The 27,096-nt window shown below is 49.7% G+C and overlaps 2 protein-coding genes across 10 annotated transcripts in view; both read right to left on the bottom strand.

Moving 5' to 3' along the window:
• Positions 1-140: 140 nt before the first annotated feature.
• On the bottom strand, positions 141-24,424 carry kank1a (KN motif and ankyrin repeat domains 1a). 4 transcript variants are annotated; one of them, XM_062562541.1, is made up of 12 exons: positions 24,293-24,424; positions 12,207-12,332; positions 5,073-7,547; positions 4,305-4,427; positions 3,504-3,609; positions 3,096-3,350; positions 2,863-2,950; positions 2,553-2,772; positions 1,894-2,036; positions 1,200-1,400; positions 1,004-1,102; positions 141-917 (listed from the first exon to the last, which is right to left on the bottom strand). In XM_062562541.1, exons 2-12 carry the CDS (start codon positions 12,241-12,243, stop codon positions 855-857), a joined length of 3,810 nt encoding a protein of 1,269 aa, XP_062418525.1. In that variant the 5' UTR covers positions 12,244-12,332; positions 24,293-24,424; the 3' UTR covers positions 141-854. The 4 variants fall into 4 exon arrangements, with proteins under 4 accessions (XP_062418525.1, XP_062418524.1, XP_037338110.2 ...); XM_062562540.1 differs by lacking the exon at positions 24,293-24,424 and adding an exon at positions 23,977-24,121; XM_037482213.2 differs by lacking the exons at positions 12,207-12,332; positions 24,293-24,424 and adding exons at positions 13,215-13,261; positions 13,704-13,772.
• A 1,539-nt stretch (positions 24,425-25,963) lies between these two features.
• The window catches only part of LOC119224816 (NACHT, LRR and PYD domains-containing protein 12-like), a 108,448-nt gene continuing 107,315 nt past the window's right edge, over positions 25,964-27,096 (bottom strand). For all 6 annotated transcript variants that reach the window (XM_062562531.1, XM_062562533.1, XM_062562534.1 and 3 more), the window contains one exon: positions 25,964-26,779. In XM_062562531.1, coding sequence (XP_062418515.1) covers positions 26,241-26,779 — 539 coding nt within the window. In that variant the 3' untranslated portion in view covers positions 25,964-26,240. The remainder of the gene's footprint in view (positions 26,780-27,096) is intronic.

The following is a 27,096-nucleotide window of genomic DNA, read 5'->3' as shown; positions in this document are numbered from 1 at the left end:
TTAAAAAAAAATCAATATTTTTGTCTGGAATTAAATACGAATTGAAAACATGATTTTAAAACTGCAGTTTAAATTTTCCCTTTAATGTGTTTAAGGTTTTAATCGCAGATGTTTGGGTCAATGAAGCAGACACTGATCCATATTCTTTATTTGTTGTTTATTGATATGAGGCACTTTCCCATCGGAGGACAAAAGGGCCTTGATGAACACTAGAGGACAGATATGTTACACATGAGACGTACAGAAAGAAAAATGACCACGTATGTACACTGAAATACAGAAATCTGCATTAAAAACTATACTTTGATAAATATATAACTTCGTGGGTCGTTTACTAGCAACAGGAAATAATGAAAATACTGATTCTTCTCTTTAAATAGATACAAAGGATTTGTATAAAAGTACAATTTCTCCAGTTGGGCAGCGTTGGTCGATCCACATGACCTCCACGTGCACGGCGGAGGGCTGGGCGTGCACGTGTGTGCGAGGCGAGCGATATTTACAGGAAGTACTTCCTCTAACATGCGGGTGGAATATCCTCCGTCTGTCTCTACTCTGATGCAAAAAAAAAAGAAGAAAAATCACGAATGTTTTGGTGCTCTTGAATGATCAACATTGAGCTTTGGACATAAAAAGTTGTCAAAGAAAAAAAACAAAAAAAAAGGGCATTTAGAAGTTAATTTGTGCCCATTATTATCTGACGGGACTGGAGGCACCAGCTGTGTACGTTAATACTCAAGAGGTGCACACATATATATATATATTTATATAAAAATATATTCCCATCCAGCTGTGGGTAAGATGTCGTTCAGCGTGAACCAATAGCAGCGCAGGGTTCGAGGGGGGCGGGGCCTCTAATCAAACACTCCCCTCTGGGTGGGACTCGGAGACGTCTTCCTGCTGAGACGAGGCGTCCCCTAGAACATAGAAACACAAGTCACTGTAATACGTTTGTTATTATGAGAGTAATAAATAATAATAATCATGATAGATGAGGACGTACGGGGGACTGAGCTTTGGAGAAGTTGACGTGCGCATAAAGCAACATGGCGATGTCCTTGTGTCCCGCTTCCAGAGCGATGGACAGGGCATTGCTCTCATCCTGAAGAGAAGAAGAGGAGGAGAAACAAGGAATTTAACAACAAAACTGGAGCAGAAACAGCCCAAGCAAAGAAGGAAAGGTCCCCGGGGCTCCTCACGCCGTCGCTCAGGGTGGCGTCGCAGCCGGGCCGCGCCAGCAGCAGCTTGACGATCTCCACGTGGCCGTGCTCGCTGGCGCACATCAGCGCCGTGGAGCCCTCGTCGTCCTGCACGTTGACGTCGGCCCCCTGAGCCAGCAGGGCCCGAACCATGTCCATCCTGCCGTGACTGACCGCCAGCATGAGCCCCGTCTGACCGGCCTGAGAGGCATTTAAAAACCATTAGAATGCGTTAGTGGAACCGTGATAGATTGTTTTAGTGACTTCTTTAGTGCGTAGATGTTTAATCAAGTGGGCGACGCACAGCGATAATGACGCGTTATGTTGAGGTAAAATATAGTGAAGCAGGATCCTAAATTTCAATTTGTACCGACAATGAAACTGAGTAATAAATATAATACGGTATATTATGTATGAAACAGTTACTTTCTTTCACCGCTTGGTGTCACCAATCTACTTTTGCTACTGTGAGTAAAAGTACTTCTGAAATCAAACATTCTAAACAATTCAGCGAGAGATAAATATATTTTTTAATTTATGAGAACCCCCCCAAAAAAAAGACCAACATACTAAATTAAAAAAAACATCTGTACATCAGTCTATTTCGGCCTCTGCAACCTGCTCGAACCACTATCAAATCTTTGCCCTCGCCGCCACCTCCTTCCCCCTGACCTCTGACCTCCAGGCCACTGACCTGGCTGGCTCGAGCGTTGACGTCTCCTTTGCCGAGGAGCTCCTCCACGATGCGCATGTCCTTGGGCGACTCCACTGCGGCCAGCGCGGCCAGCATGATGGGCGTGTAGCCGGCCTTGTTCTGCTGGTTCACGTTGCACACATCTGTAGCGCGCACACACACACAAACCCACACACACACACACACACACAGTGAAGTGTTTAGAACACTTCAGCAGGGCGGGTGGTCTCACAGCACCACTTTGCTCCGGCGTGCGTCAGGCCTGAGACGAGCCGGAACGCATCGTGTCAACGCATCCTTTGCAGGAGAGACATCAGAGCCTTCGGATGGGTGGATTGAGGGGAGGTTAAAGGGGGGTGGGGGGGGTGGGTCACAGGAACTGGGAGGACAAAGGCTACAATGGGAGCAGGGGGGCGGGAGGCGGCGTCCACGGGCACGAGGACACAAAGGGCTTTTGGAGTGCAGAGCGGCCGGGACCTCATCGGCCCATTGAGCCTTCAGCGGGAATCAGCTGCTTCACGCAGGCAAAGAACCAAAGAAGGACTTTCACAATAAGACGAGCCGTTATTCAGCCTTTGAGCTTCAGAGGAACCGTCGCCTCGGTGCCTTAAAGAGGAAGAAGGAGGAGGAGGAGGAGGAGGAGGGGGGGGTCAGTTCACCTGCATCCAGCAGCTTCTTCACCACCAGGAAGTTGGAGTGCGACACGCTGTAGTGCAGCGCCGTGTTGCCGTTGCCGTCGGCCATGTTGACCACGTGCCGCAGCACGGCCGGCGAGACGGCGCCGAACGCCGCCAGGTAGTCGCCGACCATCGGGGCCAGCGCCGACTTCTGGCTAGACACGCGGAACCACTCGTGCTGCACCGTGTTGATGCAGGTCCTCTGGGGGGGGATAAATAAAATGTCAGATATAATAAAGTGAATTTCAGAAACTGATATACAGACAACAAGGTTTCGGGTAACGCTCCTCACCAGATCTTTACTGCTCACAGCTTTCGGGTCACTCAGGTGAGCTCTGAGGACGTTGGTCGCAGACAGCATCTTCTCACTCAGCGAGTACCTGTGGAGACGATCCATGCTTATTATAAAATCGACATTTAAATGCTGCGTTGGATTTGCTCTTAATCTTTTTCCATGTTACAAAAACCAAAATGCTTTGTCATCATTAACACGACAATAAAAAAAAAAGGCCTTCTTTGGGTCACCTCTCTCTCATCTCCTGCTTCTCTGAACTCTCCTCTTCCTCCTGGTCCTCTTCCTCCTGCTGCTGCTTCTTATTCTCCTGCACCTCCTCAGCGCCGTCGGGTTTACGCTCCTCCCTCACGCTCCTCGCCTCAACATTCTTAAATTCCTCTTCTCCTCCGAACTCCTTCTCCTCATCTTCATCATCATCTTCCTCGTCCGAGCCCGAGGAGCTGCTGTCCTCGGAGCTGGAGTCGTCGCTGGACGTCGTCTCGTACCTGTTTCATCCACCAGGGGGCGACAGCAGCAGAGGAACATGAGGACAAACCTCCATAGCTTCCACTCACTCAGGATGAGCAGTGACACACATGCTGTGAAATGTTTAAGTCAAAGAGGATCAGCTTCATCTTATTGTTTATTTTCCGTCTCACCCTCCGTTCACTCCGACAAACTGCAGGTTCTTCTTGGTGCCGTTTGAGTCGGGTCGGCCGTCCTTCTTCATGATGGACTTCAGGGTGCTCTGGCTGCACAGCTGTCCTGGAGGGGCCAAGAGGAGACTTCATTCATATCCATTCAATGACATTTCATGCTAAATGCTTCACTTTCGTCTAAACCCTTTGCATCTTTTTCTTTCCCTGTGTTCATTACATTTCTTAAAAAGAATCCTCCCTATAATTTCCCATCCTCTGCATCATGAAGACCGAAGGCTCTCTGACACGACGAAGAGCTCGGGCAGAGTCCTCCTCACTCCCTCCTCCCCGAAGCTCCCGCTCAGCTGGAAGTTTCCCCGAAGCCGCCTTAAACACTGGCCTCCTAAAAACCCCAAAATACCAGCCGGGAGCCAGAAGCACGCAGCACATCTGCCAAGACAGCAGTGTGAGTGTGTGTGTGTGTGTGTGTGTGTGTGTGTGGGGGGGGGGGTGTGGGGGCAAGCAGGTGAGGCGGGAGGAAGTCACCCTTTAATATGTCGTGTTCCTTCAAACATACCAATACGTTTGTGCTTCTTGTCAAACGTTCAGGTGTGTTTTAGGCCATCAGGATATAAAATAACCAATAAAAAAGTGCTGCTCTTTCTGTGGAGGTCACGATCAGAGAGTGAACTCGAGGCGCCGAGGCGACCAAAGCCTGCACCATCTGGTCGGACCTCCATCACACCCACCCGCCAACGGCTCCGCTTTAAAGTGAAGAAACTCAAACCGCGCCCCCCCCCCCGTGTTTTAGCGCTGACGCACCGTGCAGCGCCGTGGACATCTGCAGGTCCATGCGGCTCTTCTGCTCCGCCGCGCTCATCTGCTGCGGAGAAGCCGCCGCCTCCACCTGCGACCGCCCCCCCGCACACGGCTGCTGTCCACTCGCTGAGGAAGAGGAGGATGAAGAACGAGGTCAGACGGGACTGAACGTGGCAATTTGGTAAGAACAAAGTGAAATCCAGCACTTAAAAAGCTTTAAAACGGTACACTGGCAAACACATTTTAATGCCAAGTTGGCATGTCGTAGCGTATTTAACTCTGTTAGAGCTCAATAAAGAAACAATGAAATGTTACTAACAAGCAACTCATCTATTTTAGGACAGATATAGCAGTGAAGGATTCTGGGACATTCACAAGTACTTCATTGAAAGTTAGCTGAATGTAATAATGTTCCTCTCAATGATATTATTTAATGTTACTGACTGTCGAGTACTTTCATTTACACACTATTCCGTGAAGTCTCCTGGATAAGGAGGAACACTGATTGGCCGAGACTCTTCATCTCTACCAGGTTTAACTTCTCACATCGTCGTCTGAAGCTAAACCGCAGCTGTTAGGAGACGCGAGGAGGAGGTGTTAAAGTCCTTCCAGCTCGCGATCTTGTTCCCTCCTGGTTTACGGCGCCGTGATTAAAAACAGTAACTCTGTCTGACTGCATTCCAGAGGAGGCCTGAAACGGACCAGGGATCAGCTCCAGAGGGGGGGGGGACGTAAGAACAGAAGGACCTTTAGAGCACAGGCGCCTCTCACCTTGGTTGGAGTCGGCCCGCTGCAGCTCCAGGAAGTCCTCGGCGCTGCCGCACTTCATGACGGAGTTGATGGAGGAGAGCGTGCTGGCCAGCTGGGAGTTGATGGAGCCGAACTGGGACTGCGGCTGCCCGAAGGCGTCCGCCAGCTCGCTGTAGTTCTCCGCCAGCAGCATCTGTTGCTCCTGCAGCAGCTTCTGGACCCTCTCGATGTAGTGGTCCAGCCCGGCGCCCCCCGGGGCTCGCGGCTCCGCCGTGACGGCGCCCTCGCCGCTGCCCGGGGCCAGCTGGGAGGGGCCGCTCGCTATGTTCCGGGTTTTTAGTCCGACCAAGAAGTTCTCCTGGACGCTGACCAGTCCCACGCCGCACTCTGTGGTCCGAGCGCCGGCCGGTCCCCGGGGGACCGACTCGGCGTCCGCGTTGGTCCCGACGGCGACCGTCCGCCCCTTCGCCGCCGGGTGAGCGTCCCTGACGAGCCCCTCCCCGGCGGCGACCGTCCTGGTGTCCGTCCCGGCGGTGCTGGTGTGTTTCTCACAGGTGAGCAGCCCCGTGTCGGTGGAGGAGTCGGTCAGGACGGACCGCTCCGTGTTGGTGGATTTGCTCGCCACCTGCGTCTCGGTGTTGGTCTGGCGGGTCGCCGACTCGGGCGCCGCCGTGACGCCGGAGTCGGCCGTGCCGACGCGCTCGGGGTCGGTTCCCCGCGACAGCAGCGTCTTCGCGGGGCCGACGACCACGTCCACCGAGCAGTCGCCGCAGCCCACCGACCTGGACTCCTTGCTCAGCTCCGCCATGGGTCTGCAGAGCGCCAGGCGGTCCACCGACTCCTCCGTGTTGACCCCCGCCTCGCGGACGCCGGGCCCCGCCCCCCGCCCCACGCACTGGTCCCTCACCTCCACGCGCTCGCCCACCACCCACCGGTCCATCGGGGTCTCGGGGCCGGCGGCAACGCTCTGCGCGCGGACGCCGGGTTCCGGAGGCCCGCCCGCTCCCACGCTGCGCGTCTCGACCCTGGCCTCCACGCAGGCGTCGTACGCCTCGGGCCGCGCCGTCGTCCCCTTGTCCACCCGCTTCCTGGACGGGCCGCCGGCCGCCTGCAGCTCCAGCTTCAGCTTCCCCATCTCCAGCTGGTGCGTGGTCTCCTTCAGCTGCACCTCCAGGCGGTAGATCTTCTCCTTCAGGGACTCTATGGTCTGCTGCTGCAGCTCCATCTCACGCTCGGCCTCGCTGCTCGTGCCCAGCATGGCCTCCGTCACGCCCACCGCCGCGCTGCGCGTTTCCCGCGGCTCCGTGGACACCGCGGCGTCCCGCGAGCTGGGCGCCCTCGCCCTTGGGGCGACGCGGGGGCTGTCCATGTTTTCGTCGGTAACCACGCCGACGGACCTCGTGCCCTGCGCCAGCTTCTGCGGCGGCGCGTCCAGGCCCGTCCGCTCCAGCGCCTGGACCTCGGCGGCCAGGCGGCGGAACTCGTCCAGCCGCTGGCCGCTCTGCTCCTGGGCTTCGGGCTCCATGATGTGAAGCTCCGTCTCGGCGCCGGCCTTCTCCATCTGGGCGGCGCTGCCGACGCTGAAGGAGCGCTTGCGGAAGCCGCCCGGCCCCTCGCGGCCTTTGGACTGAGCGGCCAGCTGCCTCTTCTCCTCCTGGAGGACGGCGATCTTCACCTGGAGGATGGGAATGGTCTTCACCTGCTCCTCCAGCTCCTTCAGCTTCCGGAGGGCCACCACCATCTGCTCGCGGATGTGCTGGAGGTGCAGCGGGCTGACGTTGGTGACGGGCGTGGCCACGCCGGAGCTCAGCGGGCTGTGGCGGATGGAGCCGCCCGCGGACGGCGGGTAGTAGAGGTTGTACTCGCCGTTGAGGGGGTGGCCGTTGAATGGGAGCGGGGCGCCGGGGGAGACCTGGCTCGGGGCGGCGGAGCCCGAGTGGGAGGACAGCGAGCTGCCGAAGCTGGCGAGGCGGCGGCGCGGGGGGGGGCCCCCCGCCGGCTCGCTCGCCGCCGCCGGCGGCTGCATCAGCAGGCGCTCCTGCTCCAGGCGAAGGCGCGTCTCCATCAGGGTCCTCTCCACCTGGGGGTTGTGGCGGGGGGCGAACCTCGGCGACGGGGGCGGCAGCAGCAGCCTCTGGGGGGCCTCACAGGCCGCCCTGCAGAGCGTGGGGGTCAGCGGCGGCGCGGCGACCTGCGGCCCGCCGCCGAAGAAGACCGGCGACTGCTTGTCGTCGCTGTTGGAGGAGGACAGGGAGTCCGTGGAGGTCCATTCGGCCCGAGCCCCGCCCCCGCCGGTGCTGCCCCGGGGCGCCGCCGAGGGTGTGGCCCCTTTGGGCTTCCTGTGGACACTCAGCTTCTTGATGGTGTTGCCCCTCTCGATGTCGTCGACATACTTGAGGAAGTCCAGGTCCAGCTGGTAGCCGTAGGGAGTTTCAACGTAGTAGGGCGCCGCCGAGTCCTTCTCGCCATCCGCGCTCGGGCATCTTTGTCCTCTTTCTGAAAGAAAAGGACCACAAAGAAAGAGACGACAAGATGGTGAAGCGAGTTTGGAGCTCGGCTCTGAACCGAAGCAGCGCTGCAATAAACAAAAGTGTTTTTGACAAATCGTCGACAGAGCGAGTACAAACGCGCTTCTCACTTCTCTGCAGGAAAAGCACAAGTAGTAATCATTTTGGCATGGAGGGGGCAGAGGGGGGGGGGGGGGGGGGGGGTCAAGTCAGCCCACTATGTGAGACGCAACTGTGTGCAGCAAACACTAAACAGCTCAGGCAACTTCTGAATAAAAACACATGTAGGTTTACTCGGGGGGGGGACAAACAGAACACTGTCTACAAAGCTTGGATAACCTGCAAAGGGTTCAGAAAAACACACTGACATCAATGTTAAAGTCCAAATTTCCGCTTGGGGAGATATTCAAGGTTCACAGGAACAAACAAACAAAATCAATCTAAACTACTGTGGATTCCTCGCGTTTATTCACCTTGTACAGAGTCAAAGCTGCTTAAAGTCCAAACTCCAGGCGCCCGCCCCCCCCTCCCCCCCGTCTGGAACGCTCACCGGTTAAAGCAAACGGGCCGGAAATTTAAAAAAGAATGATGAAGCAGGCTCTCTGTTCTCCTGCGGTCCGGCTGACTTCTCCTCAAGTCAGACAGAAAACAGAGAGGGGGGGGTCGGGGGGGGGGGGGGGGTCTTAGAAGGCTCAACACCTCCTCAGCGCGTTGTTCAGGCTGCACTCACCTCAGCGTTGGACGTTGACCTCTCTAACCGTCCTCCTGCACGTCGTCTCCCTGCTTCAGACCTGAGACACTGAGTCTCTCTTTCTCCCCCCCCCATGAGGGAGGAGGTGTAAACTAACGGCTTCACATCCCTATTGGACGGCTGCCTCCTCCAATCACAGCAGGGCCCGAAGCCCAGAGCTTCCCTGAGGGGGAGGGGGGGGGATCCTTCTGCTACTGTACGTGTCAAACATTTACACCTCAGAGCAGACTTTCACCAAGAAACTTAACAATAAAAGAACGACAGCTTGTAGTGAAGATTTATAAAACTAAAATTTGATTCAATCCACCAAATTGAGGAATTTGTTTGAGGGTTTTCTGACTTAAACAGTTATATTTTATATGAAGAAAGCAACACGTTGTAAGTGCTGCTCTCTACTTAATGAGTCAGGAGATAATCCGCATTAACACAACTTCATTCTTTTATATCCATTCAGGCCCGAATCCTTTTCCTCACAGAACATTTTCTACAAAGTGCAGCAAAAAACTGCCTTTTGTTTCCTCTCTGCTCGTCACAGTCAGGGTCTTGTGCTGCTGCCCCCCCCACCAAACCCACCAGTCCCTCCCCAGCCACGTTTCACTCACACAAACAGTGACAGGCGCCCCTCTGGTACCGCAAGACCCCCGACAGCTGAGCGATGACCTCATGAACACAGGACAACTGAAGGGGGGGGAGGGGGGGGTCGCACTGCAGTGACGGGGGCAGAGACTCTGCTCCTCTAATCAGCAGCTGTTACGGGGTCGATGTGACACGGCGATTACACAACAGTTACACACACGTCTTTCAGTCGACATCATCAGAGTCTGAGTAGAATATATATCAGTTTATCACTATTTTAGAGAAGATACAATTGATTAAATCAAAATGTAAAAGCCTAAAAACAGTTAGCGCTCTTGGTTTTTCTTTAGTTTAACCAACAATCACAGAAGTCCACACGCTGCGCGTCCTGATGCTTCAGCACGAGCTGCGTGTCCAGCAGCTTCCTCCAGAGCTTGAAATTAAGTCAAAACCGTTGGTATCCGAGCCAAGCCGATTACTCACACTTCACTCTGTGCCCCAGATGTGTGAACCGGAAAAGTCTCTCTGAACTTGAAGATATCAGTTTTGCTGTATATTTACAGAACAAAATGCTGCACCAGCTGAACCCTTTTCACCAACTTAAAGCCCACATCTCTGCGTCTCTCTCTCTCTCTGCAGACACTTCACGCCGAAGGCCAATTGTGGGCATCGATGTTAAAATCTGTGAGCAAACACACAAAACCAGGGCCGTGGCTTATTTTGCACTGGGTCTGTAAAAGAGTCTAATTTTAGATCTGACCAAAACCCTTTAACATCCAGACCGCCCTCAGAGGCCGCTGGGCCCAAGGTTTCTGCATCTCGTTATCGAGTCACGATGTCTGCACCCCTCCCGAAAACTAACATCACCTTCACTGATGTTTAGCAGAAGAGATTCATTTAGACGACATCTCTAACCTACTCTGTGCATTACACAGAGGGAGAGCAGAGCATGAAGCCCCCCCCCCCCCTCACCTAACACCCTCACACAGCCAGGCTGGTATTTCCTGGCTCTGCCTGCGAGCTCGACACGCCTAATTACTCACAAGGCCAAGTGGAGCCGCCATTCGATCAACACAGCGAGGCGAGAAGTAAATAACAGGAAACAGAACCAGAGAGACAGCGACTGACTAAAAGCTGCACATTCCAGGGCCGGGGGGGACGGAGCAGGGCCAACCGAGGTTTGCGAACTACTAGAACCTTCTGGGGGTCTCTGCCCCCCCCCCCCTCCCTTGGTGCACGGCGACGGGACAGAAAAAAAAAAAAAAAAAAGCTTGACCCACTGCACCCTTTTCTCCTCGACAAGCAAAACAATGACGTGATAACGTACTGATTTCTTTCCAGTGAAGGGCCTTTACAGAGCAGAGAGGGGGGGGGGGTGTTCGTCTGTTAACCTGCAGGAATCCACCCAATGCAACACGCCAAGACCAGCTGACCAAAAGGAGCCACATGAATCCTTATTAGGACTTTAGAGCTGCTGCTGTCAGCTAGCTGTACTTTGGGCTGGTCGCTACGCTACGTTATGCTAAGCTACGCTATGCTAAGCTATGCTAACTCACCTTTATAATTCAAAACGTCTACACAACCAGCTGTGTCTTTTTTGTTTCTGCAGTTGTTGCATTCTAAAACAAATCTGCCCCCTCTGAAAAGGGTCCTATTCAACAGAAGAAAATATATAGGCCAGTTTTATTTCCTACGGCGGCACAAAGAGGTTAATGTGCTGCACAGGAGGGGGGGGGGGTTCACCGCCCCAGTACATGGCACCTCTTGTACACGCATTGGTCGGCAATGCCAAGTGTATAAACTGTTGACAATGAGCGGATTAGTGCTCGCTGAGGCTAGTCACACTTACACAAACGGGTTCTACAGCCATTCATCCGTTTGGCCCACAAAGAAGCTCCGCCCCCTTTATCCCACATGACAACAAGGCGAAAACATGGCGCTGCTCTTGTCAGGATTAAGATGTCGAACCTGGTGTAATAATCTGTGATGCTTTTAAAATGTTTTTTCCTGAGAATTGGACTTTACACCAAAAGTAAAAAAAGTTATGAGGACTTCAGTAAAGGTTTATTGGAAAAGAACTATAAAAACATCTGTTCTGCAGCTGAATGAGTGCAGTTAACCTGAGATGTGGGGAGGTGTTTATTTTAATGGCAACTTGGATTCCAAGTTATGAGAGAGCTATAGTCGTGTCTAACAATGCAAGGCAAATACTAGAATTCAAATCAGTAAATATAAGTCCACACTGTCACTTTCTTTAAAAAAGGGCCAAAGACGTAAGAACAGAAGCCATTTTACAAATGTTCTCAGGCTCAGTGAACTGTTCCTTTAAGAGAACCGACCCCTGAAAACAACGGCAAAAACCTCTAAAACCAACAGAGCAAAGATGAACATAGACGAGAGGCTCTGGGCTGAAGTTCTTCTACATTCTTTGTGAGCAGCAGGTGACCACGCCGGCACGCCGCCTGCCAACCCACAGGAAGCTATTTATACTGTATGCAGGGGGGGAGGGGGGGGGGTTAACATGGTTAGAGTAGCATTCCTCAGGATTTTTCACATTCGGTAGAAAAATGGTGGGAGGGAGAGAGGGGGGGGGGGGGGATAAGCTTCTGAGGTGAGCCCAGGCTTCTACGCCCTTTAAAAAGGAGATAAATCTCCGTGGATGGAATGAAGAGCGTCCGTCCCATTGAAGGCCTTCAGCCCCTCATGTTAGCGTGGACAGGAATGTGAGTCGTCTGCAGGTGTGTGTGTGTGTGTGTGTGTGTGTGTGTCTGACAGCGCGTTATCTCCTCTGCACACGTCCTCGCTGGGTCTCAGGAGCAGAAGGAATAACTTCGGGAGGAGTGAATTCATTTGGGGTTTAAGTTTAACATTCCGTGGAGTAAGATGTGTGAGATCATACATTTCTAAATGAATGTTTTTCTGGTAATTTAATTAACTTCTTTCCTCTTTAATAAGACCCAGCATGGCATGTCATCTTTCCGTGTATTTACAACCGCATCCTTTGGCTCTGGAAACAAGTGAGCTTTAAATGCAACACCTCACATATGGGCTGATTTCCTCATCACTTCCACTCAGGTAAACTGCCATTGTGATGCTAAAGCTCGTCTCCATTTAGCCCCTTTGTGCCCTCAACCAGCTCAGTGAGACGTTAGTATGGCTGATCTCATGCAGCGAGGTCAAGTTTCACATATATCATTAAAGAAAACATTTCCTCCGACAATACAAAACGTAGCCGGGTAAAAACACAAAAAGACAACGAATGCAGACAGAAACCTGGAGGACACAGAAGGCCACGTGATGATAACAGAAGGGTTTTCTTACCTGAGCCGTTGCCATTCACGTGCATGGTTTGAGCCATGGCTGCAGCCGCGCGCTCTCCGTCCCACGACAACAACACCCGCTGCGCTCATGCGACGGCCATGCATCAAGTCCGGATCCGCATGCAGCCTGCGACCGACACACAAAGCAGCCACGTTACTCACGTGAGGAGAGTCACGCAGACGGGTCAAGCTGCTCTTCAGGTCAGAATCATTTGGTTGACAATTAGTTATTTGAATGAAACCATGCGAGAAGGGGACACGGCCAATGAAAGTACAACATATCCCTCTGAGACTGAGTGGAGAAGTAGTAATGTGCCTCAAAACTGAATGAAAGCACAGCACTAGAGTTCATGTACTTCGTGATCCTGTGGAAGCCGAAGTTTGCGTCTGACATTTGTGAATATGCTGCATGGAGGTCCAGTGCGCTCTGACTCATCATCAATGGGAACATTATGAGCCTGAGGTGGCCAGTACAACAACACATTTCAAACGATATATTTAGCGTCATTACTCGGTGTGGACGGCACATTTAAATCTTGTTTACAGAACGCAGCTAAATAAAAGCGTCATGGCGTCCATGCCCAAAGTGTTGGTCATCCCGAGGAACAATTATAGATCCGATACGGAGCCCCAGGAGACTCTCCGAATAGACCCAAACCCCAAATTTAGTCCACAGTCGCTCCTCCCCCCCCGAGCTGCTTTTCAGTCATTTCATTTTTCACGAGGAGCTCCGGCTGGAACAAGTTAGCCGAGTGAAAAGGTCTGAGTCGCATCTTATGGTATTTATATGGACAATACCACATTAGTAACAACAACAAAACTACTTCAAAAGAGTCAAGATGCCTCCATTGTATTGAAAAGCATCTTGATGGTGATGCAGGGGAATGGACTAAATATACACAACACATCACAACAATACGTGTGTATAAAGAGAGCAATGCAAAGCCAAAAAAACAAGCTGGTTCCAAATAAAAAAATAAAATTAAAAAAAACAGTCCATGCGACTGACCGAACATCTCCCAGACGTCCGGCTCCATGGGCTGCAAGGGAGCAGACCTGGAGGAGGACGACCAAGAAAAAGCTTTGTCGTCATTTCCAGCATCATTAAAAGCAGCATGAACGTGAGGGAAGGATTTGGTTAAAAAAATCAAAACATATCGGGTGCAGAATATTTGTGTTCTTGTGCATTCTGTATTTAAGTCCAGCACGTTTTTAAGCTCCATTATTTAGAACTCTACACTGAAACTTCTGATTCAACATTTTGACCCTCCCATTAAATAAAAAAAAGAATTCAGACATTTAGTGTGAAGTTCTTTTTAAAATGGGCCGAGGGCTCACGTGTTCCTGAAAAGGGCACGCGTGTTGTGAATCGTGTTCTTGAACTTAACGCCTGCAGCAGCAGCAACAAAAGGTCACGCTGACAGATCTAAAGTTCTGTCATGCATCCAGTAAATGGAGTAAAACAAATAAAACGTCACGAGTCCTCCGTGCTTCTTACCGTTCTCTCTCATTCCAACTTCCTCCCCCCGGCTCACAGGTAGCAAACACTGACCTGAACCAGTGCAGACCCACCGCCCTCTGAGCGAGGGGGGGGTGGGGGGGGGGATAAGTTTCACCGCTAAGATTAGACGACTTCCTCAGATGACAGCCAGCCGATCCGTGTCCTATAAGAGGACTTCGGGCTGTTTAGGGCCCGAGGCCTCTGAGGAGAACCTCACCACTACTTCATCAAAAGATGTAGCACCCTGTAGACAAAAGCACTACTATAAATAAAATGTATACGTGTTAAATCTCCAAAGAGGAGCGTCCCACCGCACGAGAGCAGAGGACGTTACGGAGGAGCGCTTTTATTGTGAAAGGGTGGGACGAAGAGAGAGAGGCAGGACGAGAACAAACACCCGGAGCTTCTGCACATCTTACTGTGAATTAAAAGGTTGCATTTTTGCTTTGAGAGTTTTATTAAGTCCATTGAAAGTATTAAATCAAGTGAAACATGTCTGTAGCAAAAAGGCAACGAGGGAGAAGTCGTTGTCATCTTGATCATATTAGACGATGTAAATATATAAATACCAAACAAAGAATGTGATTGCCATCATACGCAAGAACAATGATTTAAATGCATCTTATGCAGCAGACGGAAGCCTCTGTGAGGAAAACAAACTCGTGTGGATCCATTCTGCCTGAATAAATAAAAAGACTTAAAAAAACTCACCGCGAGTGAACCGGACGGACGGATTAGGAAGCGGCTCGACTCAAACTAACCAGAACAACTCGTTTTGTTCCTCAGCTGATGCATAAATACGAGGAGCTGCAGGTGCATGTCAACAGATTTACAGTGACGCAGGTTCCTCTTCACCAAAGGGGGGGTGGGGGAGATTATATACACATACATACACACGTATGTTTGTGTTGGTTCAAAAAGGCAGCTGATTAAATGATCCACTGGGATCCTCAGGCGAGACGAAACAATAACCAACCATTATTTAAGTTTTACTCGCTTTATTCTTATTTCTTCTGATCAGAATGTTCAGTCTTCCTGTGAACTACAATTGAAAGTTTTTACTGCAAAAGCCACCTCTAATTTAAGCTTTAATCAGATTATTGCTCTTTTATTGATCTTACTGCACATCCATCACATTCCACATGTGCTGCCACAGTATTTTTCCACAACAACCCTAAAAGCAGCCTGTAAAAAAGGTCCCAAACCCGCTACGCTGAATAATCAACAGCCTCCTTTTTATCCCCTCAAAAAAAAAAAAAAAAGCAGAGGCGACCGATTTAAAATGGAAAAAAAAAGTCTCCAGAGGAAGTGGGATCTTTTTCTTATTTAGAGCTTCTGGGGTGCAGCAGCAGCAGCAGCGTGTAAAGAGAATACTGTAAACCTCTATGAGTGTGTGTGTGTGTGTGTGTGTAACAGTGCATCTGGGCCTCATTAAGGGAAGCCTCGGAGGCCTTCTCCGGAGGAGCCGCTGTGCAGATGCTTGCCGGCGTTGACCCCCGGCCTGCGCCGTCCCAACGGTCCGGTTCCCCCTCGATGTCCCACGAGAGCCCGCTGAGTTCTACCGGGCCTCAAAGCCTTTCAAGTATCCCAGTGAGCAGCTTACAGGAAAGAAGAGAAAGGGACTTTTCTTTTTTTTTAAATCATCTTCCTCATTTACTGGTCAGAGGAAGGAAAAAAAAAAAAAAAAAAAAAAAAAAAAAAGACTTCTAGCAACGATTAAATGGCTGAAATAGTTCTTCATGTGAAAAGGGATTCTGCAGCAAGACAGACCAGGGATCAGCTGCTTCGGGCCCTCCACCACCTCCTGTTGTTTAAGCCCCAGCTTGTTTGAGGGAATCATAACAAAAACAGGCGGCATTTATCTGCACCAGTCATCATTTCTTCCTTGGCGATCGCCTCCCTCCCTTCACAACAGCGCCCCCTTGTGGACAGAGGGGGGCTCGGGCCCAGCGACCACGTGGGCGGATTAAAAACTTCAAACTGCAGAAAGGAGGTTTTGACAAAAGGTACATTCACTTTGCTTGTTTACGATATGAAATACTGCAAAAAAGACAAAAATAGCTTTTACAAATTGAACATAAAAATTCTCTTTAGGCCGCTGATCTTTCCTCTTGTCCGTGTGTTAAATCACACACACACAGCTTGTTTGTTTAGCTCTTGAGTGGAGCCACTAAGGCGGAGGAGGTGAAGCCATGGGCGAGTGAACACACCCCCACCCCCCCCCCCCATGCAGGCGGGGACCCTCCTCAGACTCTAAATGTCTCTGCAGGTTCCCCAGAGAAAGGCATTGTGGGACTTAATGTCCACTGTGATGCATCCATGTGGGAGCAGAGGGGCAAACAAGTCATTCCCTCTTTGATTTTGTATATAAACTGTTAATATGGAACTCATGAAGAGAGGACCATGTTAAGAACGGTGTCTGTAAAGACGTATCCATACTTCAATATCCGTGACTCCACACTAAAACCAATACAACGTGTTTATTTAATTTTTCTGGTGTATATATTCATACGCATTATATCCACCAACGTATTGTGTACGTAGCAGTCCAGTCCATTTACCTTTATTTGACTGGCTTTGTTCCACACCTTGTCTTACACACCAGTGTTCCCCACGTGAGCACACTGCGAGTTGGACACGGGGTCATGTGAAGGAGAACATGGCTGGTGCAGAGTCTCCTTGTCGGTCTCCACCTGGCGCTCTCGAAGCCAGACGCTTTCACTCGTGTCGTCGGCCCCCGTCAGGGAGGCTCTGTGGGACAAAATTCCCCATTTTAAGTGCTGCCGTGTTGCTTTTGTGCCGAGCGAGCCCCACTCGGCTGACCTTTTGGAGACGGACCAGCGAGGTCCTTCGGACAAAAGAACACACAAGCTAATTAAAGCGATGACAGCGTGGAGGAGGAGGAGGAGGCGCCACGGAACTTCAACTAAAGTCTCCATCAGTCTCAGTGAGGAACTGCCGTGGAAAGGGTGGGGGTGGGGGGGGGCGAATGATGATAAAGTAACCAAACAGTAAAGATTAAGAGTGAGTTTGACCTTGAGATCTCCTCCGTAAGATCACATGAACAAAGTTCAGTGCAGAGATAAGAGGCCGGCATTAATTCACACGTTTCTCTCTCTAAAAACAGCTTTTCAAACACATCACTTGCAAAAAGAGAAGTGAAGGAGGCACTCGAGCCCGTTTAGAGAAAAGAAAGAAGACCAGGAGGAAGGAAAGGAGGGAGGGAGTGATGACTAATCCCATTAGGATTGTTCCACTCAACTGAGGGGAGATAAAAAGTGTGTCCGTACAGCTCCTCCAAACAGGAAACCCTTCTCTTCCTCCCTCTCCCGGTAACGTCCTCATTTCAGAGCCGTCCACACGCCAACGGCCCCAAACTTTAATGTAATGTATTCCCACGGGGGGGGGGCACTAAAGGCGTCCAGTCCTCAGATCTGCAGAGAGGATTCCCTCAGGACGCCGCGTCCTCTGAGGGACTAACGGGGCACTTCCGTGTCCTCCTTCCCATTACCCCACGAGGTCACCAGGTCACAGGCTACGAAAACAGTAGCAGGCCTTCATACGTATAATGCGATGCATTGTATGGTGTTGATATGGGGTGAGGGAGGGTCGGGGGGGGGGGGGGGGTTCTTCCCAGTGGGAGTCATCCTGATGGACAATAGCAGGAACATTCCTGTGGAAACACTGTGGCATTATAGCTGCCGGGAGGATCCACACTTCCACCAGCACGGAGGGATTATCTCCCAGGGCATTCTGGGGATTTTCACTGTCACCTTTGGGAATGCTTGGGTAGTGTGTGTGTGTGTGTCAGAGGCATGACAGCTCCAAACAGCAACCTCTCACCCCCTAAATGTGCATCAATAAATAGCTGCACGCATGTACATACGTCACTATACCAATAATATTCAGGTTTGGTGCGAGGCCTCGGAATCCAAAACACACACGAGGGGACCCCTCTATTATTTCAGCAAAGGGTGTGTGTGTGTGTGTGTGGGGGGGGGCTTGGCGGCAGATGTCACGGAATATGCAAAAGGAGCCAAACGAGGGAGGAAGGGACGGGGAGCTGTGTCAACAATGAACAACAGATAATGGCGCAGTACAGTCGAGCGTCACCGATAGCATCTGGGAACACCGCCGTGCACCATGGGAAAAAAACAGAGCCTCTGCCCTCTGCAAAACACTGAATCAAGTATGCTCGGGTTTGTCACTGGATTGTTGTGATTTCATTATTTCAACGTCTGTCTTCAGTTGATTTAATAAAGTAGTTATTTTGGGGGTTGCACCTGTTCTAGAATCTCATCAGAAATCATAGCGCTGCAACTTCAGCTCTTTACAGTCACAAAATTCATCCATCCCGTTACTAAAAGTAAGGTCATTAAAAAGTACTAATCAAGCACAAAGTTTTAAAAGAAACAACTATCAAAGTGCAGCAGCAAACATTAAAGCAATTGTTCATGGAACACTTTCCTGATCAGTAAACAACTCAAGTCTCGAGAATAAATACTTCAGAATCAAGATCACACCAGACACATGACGTACACGAGGTAAAGTATAGTGACCTCCCTCCCTCCCTCCCTCGGAGGAGGAACCGGGAGAGGTCTGTAAACCTGTGGACGGCGTCGCCATGGCGACCTGCCCTCCTCGCTTTGTGGAAACTGAAACCCGAGCGAGGGTGCGGGGCCCATTGTCAAGACGACTTCTCGCCACAGGACGAGGATTAAAAAGTCACCAACAGAACATTTGAATAAACAAAGCCTAAGTAATCACATGTTTTCCATCCACCTTAATTAAAAACACCTGTTGAATTACTTCCAAATTAAAAAGCTCTCCCCGTGTGGCGGCCCGCTGACGTCGGGCCTCCACGTGCACAGAAGCCTCCACCGCAGCAGATAAGATCAACGGCGCCACCGCCGAGGCAATCTCCACTGTAAACACCGACCCCCCCCCCCCCCCCCCCGCACCCCCCCACAGGAAGAAATCATTTACTGCTGCAGCTTAACAGTTTACTGAGAAAACGCCAGACCTCCACCTCCTCCGTCACCTCCTCCTCCTCCTCCAGACTGGATGAAAGTGGTCACATGAACAGCGGGGAAAAAATATTTACTTTAAATCAGACGGGATGTTCACTGACCAGGTGAAGATATTAGGATCGCCGTCATGGCAACCAACTAATGACTTTATACACGTTCTACATTCTTTTTTACCCTGAAAGGTTGGTCTCCGTCTGAGGTCATTCCCTTTAACGATATAATCTTATGAAGTGCTTTTGTCACAATGAAAGCCGTGTTCCCTGGAAGTTTATATTCTCGTGGAGGCAAAGAGTTTGACGCTGTATTCAGGACGCGATCTAAAAAATGGAAAAAAAAGGGAAGAGATGTTTGTTTGAAACGCAGACGTTGGTCTCTCCACAGACACACAAACACACACACATACGCGCACACCCACACGCTGTAACCCGACAACCGCGGCCAGAGGCTGTAACTCGAGCGGCTGGTGGCCGGCGGGCCCAGGCTTCGGGCTTCTCTCGGCCGTGAACGGAGGTCACAGAGGTTTCACTCCACAGAGCTGCCCCCCCCCCCCCACCAGGAGGCTCGAGCAGAGAACATTCCCACAGAGTTATTCTCACCAGCAGCCTTTGGTCTATGGATCCAATTAAACCATCAATTAAACTATGGCGGCTTGATGAGGCATTTGCTTCAGCTCAAATATGTGATTATCAGTTTCCTATATGTGGGGGGGGGCTTGTTTAAAGATTAGCATGAAGCTAACTAGTGAAGACGCACCTGGTTTGTTTGACCTGCACGGAAACAGAAAAGGAGTCGAGTAAATATTTTAGTGACTTGATGAACGCTCGTTGAAGTCGTCACGTTTGAGACACAAACCTTTGAAGAAAAGGTTTGGATGTATTCAAACCATCACATTAGTAACCAAACCTCTTAAGAAGGTGGGTAAATAAAACACTACTTTATTTAATGAACTGAACGGAATTTTCGGAAGCAAAAAAGACTAGCAGGCCACCTGCTAACAGCCAGTTAGCATCCCCCCCCCAAGGAGTTTTGCCTAAATTCAATCACAAGTCCTTCTTCAGGGACGCTTTGACTTGACAGGTGAAGTCTGAGCACGCCCGCATAGCTGAGGGTTTAATCACTGTCAGCGCAGCCCTGGATTCCCTCCTCGTCACGCTCAGCGTACAACAAACATGGCGGATGTTTGACTCCGCCCCCCCTTTTTCCACCAGCCTGTCATTTACAAGCTGTTTAGGAGAAGGAGGACCACCTCCTCCTTCCTCTTCTATGTCTATAGAGGTCTTGTTAGAATAATTGGGAGCAGCAACAACACGTCTGCTGCCCGATGAGACTTATGATGCTACACCTTCAGCAAGGAAGCGACTCCATCACCCGATGCAGCGGGTCCACGATCCTCACTCCTCCTACAAAACGATGCACAACAGGAGGTCACGCTCAAGAGGCAAGAGGATTTATCTACACACCACATGTGTTTTAAATGAAGGAACATAGTCACCAGGGCTATGGCTTTAATGTCTTCTACAGCCTTTAATTGGGTCTAATCTGGCACAAAGCGCTCAGTAACACCACCAACGGGCACCTACATGTGATCCCACGGCAACGTTTCGCTTGACTCAACGTCTAAGTCGGTTTCTTAAATCAGTTTCAGTAATAAAAAAATGAAAATCTGATCTTGAAAGCGTTGCAGGAGTTTTAACCTCAAACGTTCTTTTCCAATAAACAATGTATTGAGTGACAGGTGAGCCGCTCGCAGCGTCACAGAGGAGACGGAGCGGCGCCCTTGAAGCGCTGGCAACACGTCGCGTTCCCTCCCGCTTCTCCTCCCCTTTGTGGTCGGGTATCAAAACAAAACAATCATTGGCAGCAGGCCTCGGCAAGCGGAGAGAGAGAGAGACGCTTTCTTTCCTCTGCAGTGTGCAATTAATTCAATTTGCAGGATCAACCCTGTCCCTCCCTCCATTATCTTCAGCAGGGATCACAAAAGAGTAAAAGTACAAGCAAGGTGGACATGGACCCGCCTTCATGAAACATGGGTCCAACTCCCAAGAAGAAATGCTTAGTCAAGTCTGAGATATAGTATACATCTACTGGACAAATATAAGAAAGGTAGCAGGTAGGCTAAAGTTAAAGAGAACATGAATTCAGCTGCAAAATAATCCTCATTTAAACCCAATTAATTTGCAAATGGCAAATGTCAATTATCCCTGCGGATCGCCTCTGATCCAAAGAGCACATGGTGACGGAGGGCGGCTCCAGTGAAAGAAAAGGGATTAACATACCGGGAAACAAAACATCTCTGTGGAACACACGTCGGGGTTTATCCGGGGTTAATCCCAGCCGCGGAGGGAAATACCTTCGGCCGCGACTCAACTCTCACAGGTTGAAGCTTGCTGGAGTCGTGCAAACACCTCGCACAGCGGGAGCACGTCGCACCGGGGAGATTGTGATTTTAAAAAACGCGACCGTTTGTGAGCTCAGCGTTTACAAGAGTTTCAGTTAACTCGGCAGACGCCTTAGAAAAAGAAAAGGAAGATATGGAGGGCTTCTTCTCATCAAGAGTTTAAACTGAAGGACGCTTATTGTCCAGTCAGTAGAGAAATATAGATTTAAATAGTCAGATGTATGAGGCTACGGCCACTAGCCAGCTTAGCTTAGCATAGAGAATGGAAACTGGAGGACACTGAGAGTCTGGTCACCTCCAACAGGAGCAAAATCCACCTTAAAGCTCCCCAATTATCACAAGACATCTGCTTGATCCAAAATAGAAAGTTTAAAAAGAAAACTTCAGTTTCAAAAGGCATTGTGTGCCACATGCTTTAAGAGGAGGAATCTTAAGAAACTGCAATAGTATAGTTTTGTTAACTTGATAGTCTGCCTCCAGAGAACGAGCCATTCTCCCATAATGATCACAAACAAACACGAGTGTCACTGGCATCATCATCGAGTGCAGGAAGCCGATGACAAACATCTACAACCCCCCCCCCCCCCTCCGCTAAGCCTCTAAACTCCAACACGCACAGATTTATTAAAGATTTTCACGGCGTCCTGCCAGAGCTTTGATTGCACCAATAAGGACTTCCTGGCACATGTGCAAACAATGCGAGGTCGCGCAACCCCCCCCCCCCACCCAGGAACTCTTGTCAGGAGGATTTGCTCTTTCTGTTATTAGTTCTCAGAGTAAAATGTGCTGCGCTGGCCTTGTTGTTTCAGATCTTACAGGTCGGTGCCCACAGGCGGCTTCAGCGAGCGCTAATCTCACCAAACCCATTAGCTCCCATTAAAAGATGCACAATAAGACCATGCGGGCGGGGGGGGGGGGGGGGGTGTCCGAGGGTCTTCATTCTTTCCTTTAGAGCCCTGAGCAAGAAGGCGACAACACTTCTCTCCCAAAAGACAACAAAGCACAAGAACAAATGGGGCAGAGGCGTGGGGCACATGTTCCGCCACCCCCCCCCCCCCAACAGACGTTTAATTGCGGTTCCCCCGCAAGGACTGTAGAGCTCGGAGAGTAATCGGGGCCAGGTTTGACGAGCTACCCACTCAGACGGGCCGGAAGTCAGTTCGTCCAAACAAACTCTGGAGGGAGGAGAGTCATGGGGGGGGGAGGGGGGGGGCAGCTTTGATCGTGTGGACAGAAGGGTCGTCTCACTGAGGTGTTAATTGAGAGACCTCTGCCATATGTCCACAAAAAAAAGTGATGCGCCGCTAAACCCGATGTACCACCCGAAGCCAGGCTCTGCTTCCCCCCGACCCGTTCCGGGGGGGGGGGGGGGGGTGTCTGTGGAATGCACAACGTACAGATTTAACACTAAGCTGGTTAGAGCTTAATTAATTAATTAATTAATATATTGTAGAAGTCTGAATTTCAGAATAAAGTTAACTACATTAACAGACGATGTCAGAAGCCATTATTTATGCAGATGTGCAGAAACAAACTCCTGGTGTCCACTGCGCATGTTAAACTACAGCTGCAGGTTCAGCACAGAAAGGGACAGATTTAGCTTTAACAAGAGTTTTAGCCCGTTGGCGTGTCTGGTGACTCTTTACAGATCTAGAACATGCCAAGGTCACACCTGGTGAAAATCATGAAACGGATTTATAAACATGGTCCCTGATGGACAGCACAAAAGATCAGCCGGTTCACAGAGGCCCACAGCAGGTTGGTACTTTTATGCCTGAAGGAATGCTTTGTTCGGGCCTCCTTCCATGAAAGCGCCGTTTGTAATCTGGATTCTTATTATTCCAAAGTGTAGAAAAATGGATTCAGGGACTTGCCAAAAAGTGCCACACAGGAAGCCGAAGAATTTCATTAAACCGACGTCGCAGAGCTCATATTCTTCCCTCAGACATATCCATTCAGAGGATGTATTGCTAAAAGAAGAACTGTGTGTGTGTGTGTGTGTGTGTGTGTGTGTGTGTGTGTGTGTGGGGGGGGGCTGTTGAAGATGAAGAGCCCACAGATTGACCCCCCCAGCACAATAGGGACCACCACCCAGGTCTATAGCCCCACTATTCTTCTCCCAAAATGCTTCAGAAGACCTTTCATCTGCCTCCTTGCACCAGCAAGAAATAAAGCGGCGCCTGAAGGATCATACGAGGAGGGAATGGAGTCTGAATATGAGCAACAACACTGTACGCAACAAGTCCCTTTCAATAAGGACACAATGAACACGAGGAGCTGTTATTTTTGGAGGCCTGAGGTGAGGGTGCACGTTCGTGGTGCAACCTGATTTAAGCTTTTAAATGTGAAAATGACACGTCACTGATGAGTCGTTTTCGTGGGACGGGATTACTGAAATCCACGGAGGAGACCGGGCTCAGTGTCTGGAAAACGGCTAAAAAAATAATCAGCATCCTTTCTAAAAGAGGACTTCTTCACGCCACATGGGGGTCAAAGTTCAGACCGCGCGCGTGCACGTGAGGCAGCTTCCAGGACGCCGGTCCGGGGGGAACAACGTTGGGCAGAAATACACCCCCCCCCCCCCAAAAAAAACACACCCGCCAGATTACCGCAACAGACACCATACGACTTTAAACATAATCCCGGTTAAGCAGTCTGGTCCGCCGCAGGACCACCTGACCCACAACGAGCATCGCACACACACACACACGCACACACACACACACAAAACACAACAATGCACGCCTTCAAACGCGTGCAAAGAACCACGAAGCCCGCTTTAAGGACGATACAGTTGACACACCAGGAGCTGCGTGAGTCCGCTGGGGGGGGGGTCACTCACCCGAGAACAAGTTACTCCCGCAGCTGGTTCTTGGGTTTAAATCCAGCTCCTCTCTCTCTCTCGTTCAGTTCTGGGGGGGTAACTTCTCCGTTTGAGGCAGCGGCCTCGCGTTATAACTTCTCCGAAGTTCTACTTTATCCCCGCGGCAGACACCCGTCCCGTCCGCTCCACCACCTCCACCGCCGCTACCAGCAGCCTCTTTGTACTGGTCCGCCGCCGCAGCGGGTCGTTGGTCCCGCGCGCATGCGCAGTGGGTGACACCCCCCCCCCTCCCCAGTTCCGTGTGCTATGGCGGTCAGGTGTAACGTTAGCTTACCTGCTGGCAGAAGTTGGGCTGCTTTCAACTGTCCGAGCTACGTCGAGCTCAAACGAAGGAAATGTGAACTCTGAGCCTTCCGGGGGGAAGTTGAGGCCGTTTGACTTGTTAGCTTAAAACGAGCGTAGACTTTTTAGTGAACTAACTTTAAAGACTAATATAACTGATGCTTGTTAATGTAACACGACACGTTACTCGGAAAGATCAGTCAGGCGCACGGCATTACTACCCGAGGATAACACGTTTAGTGAAACATCTTTTCAGCTAGCTTTAGCTAACCTAACGTTAACTTAGAATTATCTACAGGTAAGACAGCCGTTCATCATCCGCGCAACAATATAGTTCCTGTACCGTCCAACAACGTAGCTTTAAACAGGCCGGTTCTCGTTTGGCGCATTGATATGAATGATTCGTAGATGTGCTGCGTCACACAAGTGAAAAGTGAGGCTTTGTCTTTTGGGCTAATTTTAACGTTTTGACGAGATGGTTTAATTGTTGTCTTACTGTTATATATTTCATACAACACATATGTTATATTCTGTAGTAATTATTTAGAATATTTATTATTAATAATCTGCCACTTTGGACGGAGAAGCGTCCATGACGCGGTTCACGAACCAAGGTCGCCATCTTGTGGTGGTTTGTTTTAGAAGCACTTCACCACCTTTAAACTCTTATAAACAGTCAAAATATCTTTCATAGTTTTGTGGTTTCGAATCATCTTGTCCACAGTCAGTTTAGGAGCAGTATCATAGCACCATGTTCCTCTGTGACTTCACGCTTGGACTCCATCCTGCTGTAGGACGAGCCAGGGGCCGGGATGTCGAGAGCCGATAAGGTGTGGGATCGAATCCCGCTCAGGCCCCGTTCCACCAGTCTGACGTCACATGTTTAATGTTGAAGAAACACATTCACTTTCCCATAATGCTTCACTTTGAAGAAAGAAGAGTGTAGGAGCCAGGTATTGTTGGTGCTACCTGGTACGGCTCTTTTCTTGCCTCTAATGCTAATTGAGTCACGTGGTGTTTTTGGCTTCAATGGGGATAAAGGGGCGTCGAGGTTTGGTTGGGAAAATGGGAAAGAAAAGGGGTGAGAGATGGACTTTATATTTTGTTGACCACAAATAAATACGATAATGACACTGTAATAAAAAATATTTATTAACATTAGAAAGATACAATTATATTCCTGTTAACCTAAAGTAAAACATAAAGTGTTTATATTATAGTTAATAAAAACCCGATAGTCCCTGATATTATCTGTCATTAAATCTTTTCTTCAGAGGTTAACTGAAGCTTTCAAAAGGTTCTTGTTCAGAACAATTGATTATGTGAAACTATATTTGATTTCACTGAACAGATTTTGAGAGATTGGAAAATTTGCTAAAAAAAATTATATATTCATATTTTCCTTATATTTGTCATTACAAACAATCCTTGAAAAAAAACATCAACCTTGCTTATATATTATTGGTAATGAGGACAATTGATCATACAGATTTATTTGTCTTATATTGGGGGGGCAGATGAGACATTTTTATAAAACGTCTTCTTGAACATTGTGACATACAAAGATTAATATTAAACCTTAATTAGGACCCAATATCTAAATGATGATCTATTGATTCTTCCACAGAGGCAACGAGCACAGCAACATTAAAACACACCTCGCTGAGCTCTTTCAGACGTTCATCTGCAACACCACAAGTCCCAGAGAGCTGTGGACCCCCAGAGTCCAGACCAGCTCAGGTACCCCTCACCTGCTCCACCTGCACCTACATCCACATGGACCTACATCAGCTGTACAGACTGAACTATGTGGTGAGCAGAGAGGAAGGTTCTCCACCAGGAGGAAACTCTCCCTCCTGCAGAGAGGAAGGTTCTCCACCAGGAGGAGACTCTCCGTCCTGAAGAGAGGAAGGTTCTCCACCAGGAGGAGACTCTCCGTCCTACAGAGAACACAGAGACACTGAGGAACCAGACCAGAGCAAGAACCCAGGATAAAGAGGTTCAGTGAATGTGGTGCTGAAGGTGTGGAGGTGGATCAGTGTGTCAGAGGAGACTCTGAAGAAGGACAGAGAGCCAGCAGGACAGTCCACATACACTGCTACTCTACCAGAGGAGGAGGAGGAGGAGGAGGAGGTGATGCGTGTTTCTGTCTTATTGTGACAGACAGAGTAACCTTTATCAGAGCACATCAGACTCCAGGACTGATGATTCCATCCAAACCAACAGACATCACTGTCTCCTTTCCTCTTGATTCCTCTGTAACTCACTGATACATGAACGTATCCTCTCCACTCGACCTCCCAGTAACAGCGACCAGTCAGACCAGTTCTACACAGCAGCTGAGGCCAGTAGTCAAATCTGTCTGGATGATCAGGATATGACTGAACCTCCTCCTTCACACGTGTCACCTTCCTGTTGTTGTCAGACAGTTTGAGTTTTCTGTTTACTGTGTTTGTGTCGATTGTGAGTTCACAGGAATCTGATGAGAGAACAAGACACAAAACAGCTGCAGTTATTAATCATCAACATTAGGATGAACAAATAAAGAAAATAAGTTCATAAATGTTCAGAATATGTGTCGATGTAATTAGGGATCATAGCTCCAAAAACAGGGTTACAAACGACACATAATTATCAAAGAATTTTTGTTAAAATGAATGAAAGCTGTTGGAATGAAGCACGAGTGACTGATCTGAAAGAATTTATCTCAACAAGCAATTTTGGTTTAACTATGAAGGGTAATTAATTAGTTTATTAAAGGATAAAGTAAATGTATGAAGTAACTCCTCAATGTGT

The sequence above is a fragment of the Pungitius pungitius genome, chromosome 5, assembly GCF_949316345.1.
Source record: "Pungitius pungitius chromosome 5, fPunPun2.1, whole genome shotgun sequence".
Lineage (NCBI taxonomy): Eukaryota > Metazoa > Chordata > Actinopteri > Perciformes > Gasterosteidae > Pungitius > Pungitius pungitius.
The sequence above is the reverse complement of the archived record's forward strand: the minus strand, read 5'-3'. Positions and strand labels throughout refer to the sequence as shown.